At 40.6% G+C, this 12,746-nt stretch overlaps 1 protein-coding gene across 9 annotated transcripts in view; it reads left to right on the top strand.

Moving 5' to 3' along the window:
* The window catches only part of TBXAS1 (thromboxane A synthase 1), a 251,881-nt gene that overhangs the window by 93,279 nt on the left and 145,856 nt on the right, over window positions 1–12,746 (top strand). For 5 of the 9 annotated variants that reach the window (XM_027660819.1, XM_027660828.1, XM_027660809.1 and 2 more), the window contains one exon: window positions 8,319–8,371. The exons of 1 other annotated variant lie outside the window; for it this stretch is intronic. In XM_027660819.1, the coding sequence (XP_027516620.1) occupies window positions 8,319–8,371 (53 nt within the window). Of the gene's footprint in view, window positions 1–1,582; window positions 1,653–8,318; window positions 8,372–9,864; window positions 9,887–11,233; window positions 11,253–12,746 lie in introns of those variants that run through there. 3 more of the 9 variants (XM_027660832.1, XM_027660870.1, XM_027660859.1) reach the window with 3 other exon arrangements.

A 12,746-nucleotide genomic window follows, 5' to 3' on the forward strand; every position in this document is an offset into this window, starting at 1 on the left:
GTCTCCATAGCGGATATAAACAAGGTCTAAGCTAACAGCAGGTAACTTTCAAATAGATAAAAAGAAATATTATTCTAACCAGTGTAATCAGACTGAAGAATTCATCATTGCAAGAATCAGGGAGTCGAATACAGCAGCTGGAATAATTTGAGGGTCTGGATAATTTTATGACTGATTACATTTGTAGCTATGCATACTATGATAAGAGTAATTGAATCTCAAGCTAATAGCTGGGTGAGGAAGAAACCTCCCTCTATTTAAAGCATTTTAGAGTAAACCATGTATGTAGGGTTCTTTCACTCTTGCCTTCCTTCAAAGACTCAGGCATGTGGTATGTCCAAAAGCTCAGAAATAGATCAACTTTGTTGATATTCCTTTCCTTTGTCATATATTGTCTTGTGTTTCCATGGCAGAGAAAGAACAGTTTTGTAAGCTACCAAGGAGGAGGACTGTGAAACTTCAGCTTGTTTCTGGCTCTGCCATTGACTTCTTGTTGGCATTTGGCAAATTGCTGAATCTTGTGTACTTCCAACTCCCCAACTGTGACAGGTGGGCATTTACCATCTCAGAGGTGTTGTGGAAATGAAGTTTGCGAAGTGAAATAAGATTGAAAAAAGGAGAAAGACAAAAAAAAGTGAGAATCTCATTGTGCCAAATTAGTGTATGAGACCATATTTATATAAGAATGAGTTGTAAAATTAAGTTGAATATTGAGAAGTGTGAATGCAGTGTGCACATAGGAAAGTGCAGTAAATAATTTCCACAAGAAGAGTCCCTCTTATTCCAGAAGTGACTGCATGTCACCTTACGGGGCTGGTGGAGATAGGCTGTGGGTTATTCAATACTATAGTTCATTTTTTCTAAGTATCCACATCTTGTCTCCTGTGCCACAAAACCCTTCTTGAGGATCTTGTCCCCAGTATTCCGACTAGAAGGCTGTTCTAAAATCTTACTACTGTGATAATCAATAATGTCCATCTAATTTCTAGCAACATTTATCCACAGCCAGTTTATACTACTTTGATCTTTTAGTAATGGAGGCCTTTATATTAAATAGATATTTTTCTCTCCCTGGTGATTACTCCCGGTACAGTTATAGACAGCAAGCATGTCTCCTCCCTTTGGTCTGCTAAAATGAACCTTTGGTTAGCTAAAATGAACTCTCCTAATTATGACTTGTAAGACAGGCCTTCTGTTCCCTGAGGATCCTTGTAACCCTTTTCTCCACTTGTTCCATTTTTAATTCATTCCTTTTGAACGTGGCTCATCAGATTTACATGCAGCATTCCAGAGAAAGTGTATCCCAGATATTCTGCATCTTAGTTTCCATCATACTTATTCATCTTTATCCTGTGGTTAATGTGTCCATCCAAGTTTTTCCCTTCTCCATTATTTTCAAACAGTCATCTACTGCTGCAGAAATTCTTAGTGTTAACAGAGTCTCTCTAAGGGCATGAAGCTTCGCTTTCAACTAAAAACTCTCCTCTATTACAGTTGTTCAGGTTCTTTACGTTGTCCAGATCTTCTGATTTGACAATCTCAATCTCTCTGCCTGCTGAGGAGAGGATCTGTCTTTACAACCCAGGACCATGTACTTCACTGAAACCTGACTGCCTTTCGTGCCAAACTCAGTTCTCCAAAAACTGAACAAGGTTTGTCCCAGGACTGACCCTTGAGAAAACTATGGGTTTGGTTTCCTCCTTTCCTGCCTGTACCTTTTCTTTCTACTCAGTCCATACTCATTTCCCTACACCTTCAGTGTTTACTGCCTTTCATTTTTAATTCTGATTTTCATCCTTTCGGCTATGATTGTTTGCCAGCCACCAGACCAAATGCATTACTGAAATCTATGTACATCTTCTGTTGTTCCCTCACCTAGAAAATATATTATCTTACCAAGGAAAGATAGCAAGCAGTGTATCCCATTTCCCATTCCTGTGATCCTCTTTAAGTATCTGCGAAGCAGAGTGCCATGTTGGTACCAGTGGGCCAGGTGTGGTGCCTGAGGGACTGTTGACTGGCTGGAGCTGCTCCATCCAGCTATGCCACTTAGGCAGTGCAGGTGCTTATGACTCGGATGTTAAAAACATATGGTGGGGTTTGTGAGGAAAATTTGAGGACTGTGTGTGTTCCACGCACTGAGAAATCTTGCACGCTATTGAGGTCAGGCTTGCAATTGTGTATTTACTTGCTTGGCTTCCCCTCCCTCCAACTCTTCAGTTACCAGCCTATTAGAATCAGCCATTAACCTGGTTAATGGGGAGAAACGGCAAATACCAGAAAGGATGCTGTGCTTTTCTTAATTCCCTCTTGGAAATCTGACTGTTGTAAAATGTAAATGTATCAAGAAAAGGCTGCAAAGGGTCCAAAATATGTCTTACTTTTGTAATGCAGTCACACTCAGGCAGAGGAGATTGAGATCAGGACTTCACTGGCGAGCGGTCTTTGGGGGCCAAAGCTGCCAAGGTGGCTTTAAGCTGGCTGCCTGCAGGCTTTGGGGTGCTGAAGCAGCATGACTGAGTTGTATTGTGCCATCTGATCCTTTTGGGTGATAGTATTGATTGAGGTGATATCTGGATGCTTTCTTATCCTTTGTGTGATATGACTTGAACCCAAGAGCCTTTGGCCTCTCTGACTGGGGCAGGTGACAGATGGCAGGAGAAGAGGGCAATGAAAAGCGTAGGGTCAGGGCAGAGAGAAAGGAAGAGCTTGTACAAAAAGGGAAACAACCATCTTCCAGGGAAGGACTCGAGCCGTTTCTCTGAACAGTGAGACAACAGCTCTTTGTTAAGGACAGCAGGAACTGATACAGCACACAGAAATAAACCTGCCCACTTAGTTTCTATTAAAGACCTGAAAAGGTAGAAGGAAAGAAATTTACAATTTGTTTGGTATTTAGTTCAGGTAATTTTTTTTAATTGTGTAATGAGAACACATTGTCCACATTTTCATATGCAGATTCAATTAGTGTTTAGTTAATTAGCCTTTACAGATGAGGATTAACTTAATTACATAACACTAACCTCTCTTAATAACTATTAAGGGTACGAAGGGTGCTTTTAATAAATTTGGAAGGGCTATATGTGTTTTTTAAAATCTGAAATGACATACACATAAATTAAACCAAATTACCCACAGAGGGCAACCATTAATGGTAATGATCAAAGGAAACAAACTATGTACATAGCTCAGAATCAGGCTGGTTAGAAGTTCATGCTGTTTTCTTCCTCTTGTCTGCTGGCATCCTAGTGTTTTCAGTAGGATTATTACTGGAGATGATGTACAGTCTGGGGTCATTCCTTCAGAGTGAGCTGCAGACTGATACAAAGTTGCTTTAATTAAATGTTAGCTTGTGTTTAAAAAAATCCCTTCGGGTACTAGGTTGTTAGCAATTGGGGTTTTTTTCAGGTGGTCTAAGGAAAAAAGACATGTAAAGCCCATTGAATACTAAAAAGCTGATCTGTAAATGTCATTCATTGCCATTTTATACCCTAAATACTTGTATAGATTTTTAAATCTTTTGATATGAGGTGTGCAGTCAAACAATGCTACTGTGGTTATTAATATCACGATGAAACAGAACATCACGTCTGACTATAGGGTGGTGATGGTGGAGCAAATATAGGACTAGTTGTGGGATGTGGCATCTTTGGTTTCTGAGCCATAAGTTTGAATCCCAGGTGTCCTGATAAGTGACTGACATCAGGTAATATGTGATACTTTTCAGAAAGGGGCAACAAAAGAAGCCTTAGCTGTTCTTGCATGGGTAATGTTTCCCCACTTGCAGTGAATTTTGATGGGCTCATCACATCCACCTCCACAGAGCTCAGTAGCTACTGTGGCATTCAGTATGCTACAAAATTCAAGGGCTACCATCATTGCTTTCTCCAGGACCCTTTTTTGGAGTCCAAATTTTGAGTTACTGTCAGGAACCTGCATGTGCTGGATCCCAGCTTTGTGACCCTCTTCAAACCGTTTTGTCTAGTGACCCTTAAGGACTGTAGCTAAATTCATAAACCACATGATTTGTTTTCCAGCTGCAACACGCTGAAATGTTCAAAGCATCCTCCACTCAATCTGAGTCAATTCCCAGTTGCAGCCAGGAGATCTGCCGGTATTGAGCAACTAATAGGAATAGTTTGGCCATGCCTCATGTTAAACACCCCAAAAATCAAAACACATTGCTACTCTCTGAAATACTGCCTCTTTCTGAAAACTTTGGCTTAGTGCCTAAACCCATTTTCAGCAAGGAGAGAGGATGACATTGCTGCAGATTTTTTCCTTGCTGTGAGGAACTAGCAAGGTGAATATGCAATGAGGAGGAATTTGCTGAAGTATCTGTCTTGGAGTGGCAGAGTCTATTTAAGAAAAGGAAAGGGGATACTTGAGCAATTGAAGCTCTTTCATGTATGCTGCTCAAGCTGAAGCTTCAGCATATGATATCTCAAGACAGATGGTTGGCAATGCCCAGACTTTGCTCTGGCTGATGCAGACCCAAATCTTCTTGCTTCCATAGGGATTGTACCTGTATCTGAGGGCAGGACTTGGCCTTGTGAGTGGTTCTACCCACAGATGCAGCTGATGATACATGCTCAGAGGAAGGGAAGAATGCAAATTCCCTGCAGGGAGGCAACTGCCAGCCATGTAAACAAGCCTTCTGGGTGTGCAACAGTCCCCCCACTTGAGCTGCTGTTTCCATGGTATACCAGATGCTGTAAAATATGCTTTCTGGAGGGAAAGAAGCTTTTCATACTCCTGCATTATTTCGTTTGATAATGAATTGTCATCAGGCTGGTACCTCACTGTATGGGCCACCTGCAACACGTTCCCCCTGGCCCGACCCTTTTCTGAATTGTTGTTGGTAACAATTCATATTCTGCAGCTTCCAAACAAAGAAAAAGCTAAGTGACTTTTTGGACTTGGAACGCATTAGCGACTATGCTTTTAATTGTTATGAGTGACTGTTTAATGCGCTACAGTTCCTCCTGATGCACATGGTATCATCTCATGATACTGTGTGTTGTTTTGCTTTTCAGTTTCCTTCTGTTTTCTTAAAAAATCAGAATACTTGTTTCCATTTTTCCTTGATTTTTTCCTGCTTAAAAGCCATATTGCTTTGTTATAACTTAGGACTGTCAAAGCCTAACCTGGGTACAAGTTAGAAGGTACCATTTCTGAGTTTGCTTCCTCTCATATTTATCCACTGGTTGATCTTCAGCCAAAGAGAGGTGATCTCTACCTCCATTTTCTTGTAAAACAGCTGCTGGTGATGGGCAGGTGCTTAGTTATACAATATATACCAAGTGCAATTGCAATTATAAACCTGCACAAGCTTGCAGTAATGAGCCTTGAAGCAGACCAACCTCAGCCAGCGTATATAAGTTACCAAAAGCACTTACAAGGCTTGCTGTGCTTCATGACTCATAGGAGGAGGAGGAGGATGTTTTCAGGGTACCTGTCTGCTGGAAGCTGTGTTCAGGGATAATGCTGCAGAACTGGCAGAACTGTGTGGATGTGGCAGATCCCCTCACTGTGTTCTGAGCCCATTGCAGGTTCATTGGCCTTCCTCGTGGCTATCAAAAGCAAACACAGGCACTTCATATGACCCCAGCTTCCTCCAGCTGAAATGTGTGCCTTGGCTTGTAAGGGATGCACGCACATGTACTCTCTGCCTTTCCCATGCTCTGGGCACTGCAGCCTCACAGGGCTCTGCATGTGCTTGTCTTTCCCAGGCAGCCCAAGGCTTACAGGGCCTGTGAAGGGGGCCAGGATAGCAGGGGGTCCCTGGGGGTGAACAGTGGAGACAGGTAGTGGTGAGTATATGTGTGCAGTGGTGCAGGACATAAGATAGTGTCCTGAAGTGTAGAGAATGAGGGCGTTTTTTATTCCTGAGGATGCTTTCTCACAGTCTCTACCTAGGTACTTTTCAACTTTTCTCCCCCCACCCTGCAGGCTTGTACTTCTCACTTTGGGGAAGAAAAATTAAGTGTGGTTAATTTTAAGCCAGTGCAATCATTTAGGAGTCCTGGAGGTGAAAAACCAGTTACTGGTTAACAGACCTGATTTGAAATGTGTTTTGCCTGACCCCTCTACTGTAGTGAGCCAGGAGCAGTTTTTCCAAGAAGCCGACTTTCTGGAAGGCTTTTTCACTGAATCATTTAAAACCTAGGCTTTTTGAAAATGTTAATATCCTGCTGGCTCACTGGAATGCAGCTGGTGGGTACAGCAAGTGCAATACCTATGTGCGTGCTTGCAATCCAAAGCGCAGTTTAGCAGGCAAGGTTCAGTGGTGTGGGGTGTCCTCACTGAAGGCTCAGGCTAGGAGGAAAGTGGGCTGGAGAACAGACCTGATTTGGCATCATCTCACAGGGCTGGAAGTCCCTCTGCCCTGAGCAACCAATACAGTTGTGATACAACAGTGCTTTGCACCCCTTGTTTGACTGTGCCCGGTGACCTCGAGCGGTGCCCTGTGTCGCGCTGGTGCCTCAGCGTGGCTGCAAATGTCAGCTGTGTTTGTGCAGGTCAGAGCTACTCTCCCAGGCAGAGTGGTCAGAGCGCACCCATGAGCTGGGCCTGCTGTACTCAGCCTTAAACGATCGCCTGGAGAACAGCGCTGGGGGAATCTGGCCCCAGAATTTCCCATTGCATCAGCAGGGGAAGGCAGTAGACAGCCTTTGTAATGCTGAAATCATGGCAAATGCAGGCTGAAGTCCTGCTAGGGCTGAAGTGTCGCTATAGCAAAATGCAGGTCGGTGTGAATGTGTATGTAGCTTTTTCCCTCCCATGGTGTCTGCAGATAAAAGCCTTTTTTAGTTACCTGTATGTATTTGTGGTATTACAGAGACTTTGTCCACCTTCATTTCTGTGTGCTAATGGATGAGGCTTTTCTGCTTAGCTTAGTAGTAAAGAATTTTTCATGTGAGAATATGTTTTCTTTTCAGGCAATGCATAATCTCTTCAGGCAGTCATCTAATTCACCTCTTTCATAATTTTATCTGTAGTGTGTTTTCTTACACATCATCCAGTGCTTTTTGTAGCTAAAGAAAAACCTTAAGTTCTTGCCTCTAAACTGGAGACGTACTGTCCTGCAGAATAAAAGTATTGCAAGTCCAGGGTTAAAAAAAAATGAAAAGCACAACCACACTATAAGAATGAAACAGAACTGAGGGGCTCTGTGAGAGGAGGACTGTAGGCGATGGCAAGTGCTTTACTGATTTGAGCAATAAGTTAGCACCCAAGGTCAGATAACTACGTCTGATTACCAGATTTTCTTGTCCTTAGTGTGGTAAAATGCTCTCGAAGCATACACACGTTTCATGGTCTTGTTTATTTATGTCAGCAGTAGATGTACTTACATATTGTGCGAGCTAATACCTACCGTATGTCATAAAAAAATAAGAAAGATTCAATATGAGGCATAAGTATTCTATTTTGTTAGTAAATTTTCTCTTAGAAATGAAGATAGATTGTGATAGACTTTCTTGAATTGAAAGAAATGCAGATTAATGCAGTTAAATGTGTTGTCTTTTCCATAGACAGGTTACAAACACAATGGAGCATGATTCTCAAATATTGTAGTTTCATTAAACCAGATTTTTTTTTATGTTCACTTTTGGGGATGTATTTTGCACACCTTCTTTAGATTAATCAATTTGAATCCATTTAGGACACTAACAATTTAATATAGTGGCAGGTTTATTTAGATAAATGTCTACCAATTTGCATCAATTATGACAATGAAATGCAGTAAATATTCTAAAAATGTTTTAAAATTTATCTACTTACTATTCTGCAGAGTGTCTCAGGTGACTGCCTTGTGCTAAACTCTGACTTTGCAGATTTGCGTGGGTTTTTTTAAGTAATGTGACTAAAACCAAATCAAGATGACCTCACCAGATTCCCTGTGTTTCTCTTTTGTACCTTAAATCACGTATTAATTTCTCTGTTAATTTCTCTGTCAGTTTGTCCATCCATTCCCGTATCTGAAAAAAACTGAGTCAGGACCCCAGTGAAAAAACTAGTTTAAAAAAAAATAAATCATGAAATGATAACAGATTTTGGAGTGTAAAACCTCGATGAAAACATGTTTCATGGCTTTCCAGGTATTTTTTTGGGTTGGGATTTTTTTTCGTTTTCAGTCGTAATTTCTGGACTCTATGCATGGCACATATGGACAATGAGAGAAACGTGAGGCTATGAGTTTATGCCATGGTTCCCCTGGATGAGGTTCAGAGCTCTTTGTGAGTGTTAGTAGCAATGAGTAATAGTTTCTGTTAAGTACTGTTCTAAACCTCTTTGTTATTTTTATTTTTCTCCAGGGTTTTTGGGAAAACCACACAAAACTCATTACAGAATATGGACCTGTTTGTGGGTAAGCTTAGCAGTGCCATCAGCTTTCTTCTTTCCTGGCTGGCTCTTGCTGTTTGAGTTTGTTGGGTGGGAGAGGAGAAAATACCAAGATAAGATGTTCATTAAAATTCTGAGTGCACTGTTTCAGCCTGGGGGACAGAGGTGGAGGTGGTTTGATTACATGTAGCAAGTACTCTTGCCTTACTTTAGTTCATCATTTGGTGTTGGACTTCATTCTTCTCTTTCTTATTTTAATTATGCACATAAAGTTTAGTCCTTTTCAGAACTGTACAAAGCTACCAGCCTTCAATATTTTCTTTTCATCTGGATATTCTTTATACTTACAGTGAACAGTGGAAATAATAATTTGTCATCTTAAAAAACCCCTCATTTAGTTTATGAAAAAGTAGGAATTTGGTTCAGCTGTTCCTATCTATATTTATGCAAAATTCCTCAACTTAAAATACAATGAAGTATAGATTAGAAATGAGGCATTCCTCTCTATTATAGCTCTATATAGCTCAGCTCTGCTATCTTAGCAGTTTATTAGGAGTAAAGAGGGCTTAAGCAGTATATCCCTTCATAGAAGCCCTTCCACGTTTCTGTGAATGTCATTTCTGTTCCAAGAACTACTTTCCAGTTGTCATCATTTTAAGTGGAAATGCAGTTATTTCGTGGTAGCTTCTATTGCTGTGGTTATTTGGTATTTGTAGCATAACTATTATTTCAATATATAGCTATCAAGCAATATCCACAAAGTGCAGAAAATGTCATTTTTTTTTTCCCCCTGTGGTCTGCAAGGGCTTTAAGACACTTGTAAGAGAGCATGTATGAATGTTTGTGTGTATACATATTTGATCGTAAAAGATACCAACACGCTTTGTATGCTCTTCCAGCAAAAAAGCTCTAGCAGAAAGAAGTCAGACTCAGGCATACGAAGCATTTGATGCTCCAGTCACAGCCGCCTTGTGGCATTTATGCTCAGCCCTAAGGACAAAGTGCTGCAAGAAGTGATGGAAATAATGAATTCCAAGGGTTAGGTGCTTGTCTGAGAGGAAATAATACAGTGTCTTGGCTGGCCAGGAATGGGAGAAGATATTCATTAATGCTGTGGCAATTTGTATGTTGTGTAACAAATGGAAAATGACTGAGGCATATTATCTCCGTGACCTTTGGTGTGATGCCCTTAAATGACAATAATGTAAGAACACTGGCATTCATTCTTCAGTATATTTCCCTCCTTATTAATATCATGCCTCTTTTTTTCCTAAGCTGAATTTGAGACAAGTTGCTATTTAGTCATCTGTCTGCTCACTCAGCCAGGCAGAGGCTGTGTCATTGGAGAAAGAGATGTATAATTACAGTGCGTGAGCAGATAGAAAGTTTCATTTCTCCAGTCTACTCAGAGCTGTTAGGGAATGAAATCTCTGTGAGACCTGCATGGACTGCAAAGCTGGATGATGGTGGTAGTGGTCAACCAGGACAGTTCTGCCTCTTGGGATTCTGTAGGCAGGAAGTGTGAGCAGATTGAGCACAGGTATACTTCATTTATTGCGTGCATGGAAAACTCAATTTGTGAGGGACCTAGGAGGCTGGCAGAGAAAAAGAATGCTGCTGCTTGATATCTCCCAGGAAAACAAAGCTGGATGCAAACAATGCTGTGTTCGAGGTAAGGTCTATGTGTAGTTGAAGGAGGATGTTTTAAAACCTGGCTCATGAGCTGCTGTTCAATAGGTGTGGTATGTGTCAGGGGATATTTGTCATAGTCCTGTCAACTAAAAAAATTCCTTCTCTTTCCCCATAAGTCTTCTGTATGATTCTTTCTGTGGTCCTTTAAAATAGGCAAATAAATGGTAGGTGTGTTTATGTTTTATAGTCCCAGCAAAGTATTGGATCTGGCAGATGGAAGAAGATGTGGCATTTTTCTTTTCCCAGATTGAAAACTGCTTTCCAATAAGCATAAAGAGCAATGATCTTTATTTCTACAGTGGTGAAGTGAGTTGAATACAAATCTTTGGAACTGAAGCCTTTTTTTTCTTTCTAAGGTCACTTGAATAGTCTGAATGATACCATCACAACTGTTTTCTTTTGTGTGTGAATTGGTTTCCTTGACAACAGGATGTCAAATCAACTTTTCAGCTTTAATCAAGTCAAAACAATATATCCCTTCCATTCCAAAAGGCCTGAAGTCGTAGAGAATTATTTCAAGTAAGGCTTTTGTAGGTCACAAAAGCTTTTTATTCCCTTCGCTCCCGTGTGTGAATCCAAAGGAGAGGTGATGGTGTTGGTATTTTATAGAGAGAGACAATGCAAATAGTCATCAGTTGTGAGTGTGTGCTGTGAAAACTGTCTGTTTTCATACAGAGGTGGCCCAAGATGGAGGCCAAGGCAGAAACAAACAGCTCGGAGATGGAACATTTCTATTCAACAGGGAATCCAACCACTGATATGACTTTTGAAGAGATCCTTCAACAGAGTTGTAGTCTTTGGTTTAGCTATAGTTCAGAATACCTTCTATAAAAAGGTACCTCTCAAATATATGTGTTATTTCTCCATAACAAAGTAAAATTGAAAAATATCCTATTTGGAAAACAATGTACTGATACCTATTAAGATTTGCCTTGAATATTCTCCTTTTCATGTAAGAGTTTTGCAGGAGAGTAGTCCTATTTTCTGTGGAAATTAGTGACTTACATCACTTACTTCTAGATAAATATTGGTGTTTTGATACTTTATTTTCACCTGCACCATATCCAGTTGTTCCATTTCAATTGTAGGTTATGGCTACTGATCAAAAAAAAGTGGTAAGAACAGACAGAGAAACAAAGCTTCTGAGTTGAAGAGGAGAAATAAAGAGGTTATTTTGTGGAATCAGAAAAGCAACTGCTACAATGTGAGCAGAGGTATAGAGACAGTGAGTTAATTTTACTTTATATAGACATTTCATATGTGTTTGGCCACTCTACTACAATTGCATCATGGTGACTGTGCAGCACTGTAAGCGTGTATGGTTGATCTGGAGTTAAAGAAATCTGCCAAAATAAGTAATATATTCTTGGCCCAACGACATACTACCAGTGAAGGTAGAAAATACGATACAGCACCAAGTGGGCAGGGGATTGCTTTGGGATGAATGAACTTAATTCTGCCTTCAATTATAGCAATGCATTTGGATGTGGGGAAGAATGTAAGAGTTCATAACACAGACCTCACTGTGTATAATCAGAGTGAGAACAGATTAAAATTCAGTGTAATTTGTAGGGTGACACTCTGTCTTCATGTTGTATTGCATCGGAAACAGCTTGCAGCAGGTCAAACCCTATTCTTACTCTTCCTTCACTTTAACACTCAACTTCAACCTGCTGTGAGAAGTCTGAAGATGTATATAGTAGAAGCTCTAAAAAGGGCAAAAACAAGTAAGGCAGAGATGAAGAGATGGGTCTAGAAGTAGCGAGAGAATGGAGTTTGGATAAAACCACCTCTAGAATGCAGAAGACAATTGGGAGGTTGGAGTTCAGGGTTGTCAGGCTGTGAACTGGGAAAGGGAGGCAACAAGATCGAAATCTGCATTTTCTTAATGTGGGGAGGAATTAATGAGAACATTTCTGACAAGATTCAGTTGTAAACCATTCTCAATCCCAATAAAACCACCATCAGCAGACTGCATCTACCCATGCTGAGCCTCTGCTGGGCTCCAGCATAAGCATACCAGAGTCAGCACAGCACCACAGGAAGCAGGTCAAGGTGCATGCATTCCTCAAGCATCTTGTGAAAACATGGATGTGAATGGACCTCCATTTCCGTATAAAGACTTATCTTCTTTTACAATGAGTTACTTCAGCACATTTTTATGTATTGCACAGAAAGCAGCTTAAAATAGGATAGGCAATTTTTCTTAAGGTGTCTGTAGGATTACTCAATGTCTGATCTGTGGGTGATGGTTTGTTGTTTTTGTTTGTTTGTTTTTTTGTGTGTGTGTGGTTTTTTTTGTTGGTGGTGTTTTTGTTGTCGTTGTTGTTTTTTCATTTTCCTTAAAGACTTCCTAATATTCCTTAAATGATTTCCTAATAAGTTATTATTGAAACCAAGATGAAGCCTGGTTACTTAAACGATTGGGCGGTTTAAAGGATTAGGATAGGTCATGGAACCAGTCACTAACTTGAAATGTGTCCGGGGTGAGTTGCGATTGTAAAGTATACAGGCAGCTGACAGCTTTTCAGAAGTCTATGCAGCCAGACTTTGTTCTGGCTTGACTTCTCCTCTCCCTAAAAAATGCCGCCACAGATGGTACTAGTTATCATTTCTGCAGATGAGTCCATAACCAAACAGTTGTGAACAAGAAACAGTCTTTTCTTGCTGCTGCTTCTGGCCTCTGCATTAGAGCTGAGGCACACTGG

This window comes from Corapipo altera, unplaced genomic scaffold (genome assembly GCF_003945725.1).
Source record: "Corapipo altera isolate COAL_440 unplaced genomic scaffold, ASM394572v1 1, whole genome shotgun sequence".
NCBI classification, from domain to species: domain Eukaryota; kingdom Metazoa; phylum Chordata; class Aves; order Passeriformes; family Pipridae; genus Corapipo; species Corapipo altera.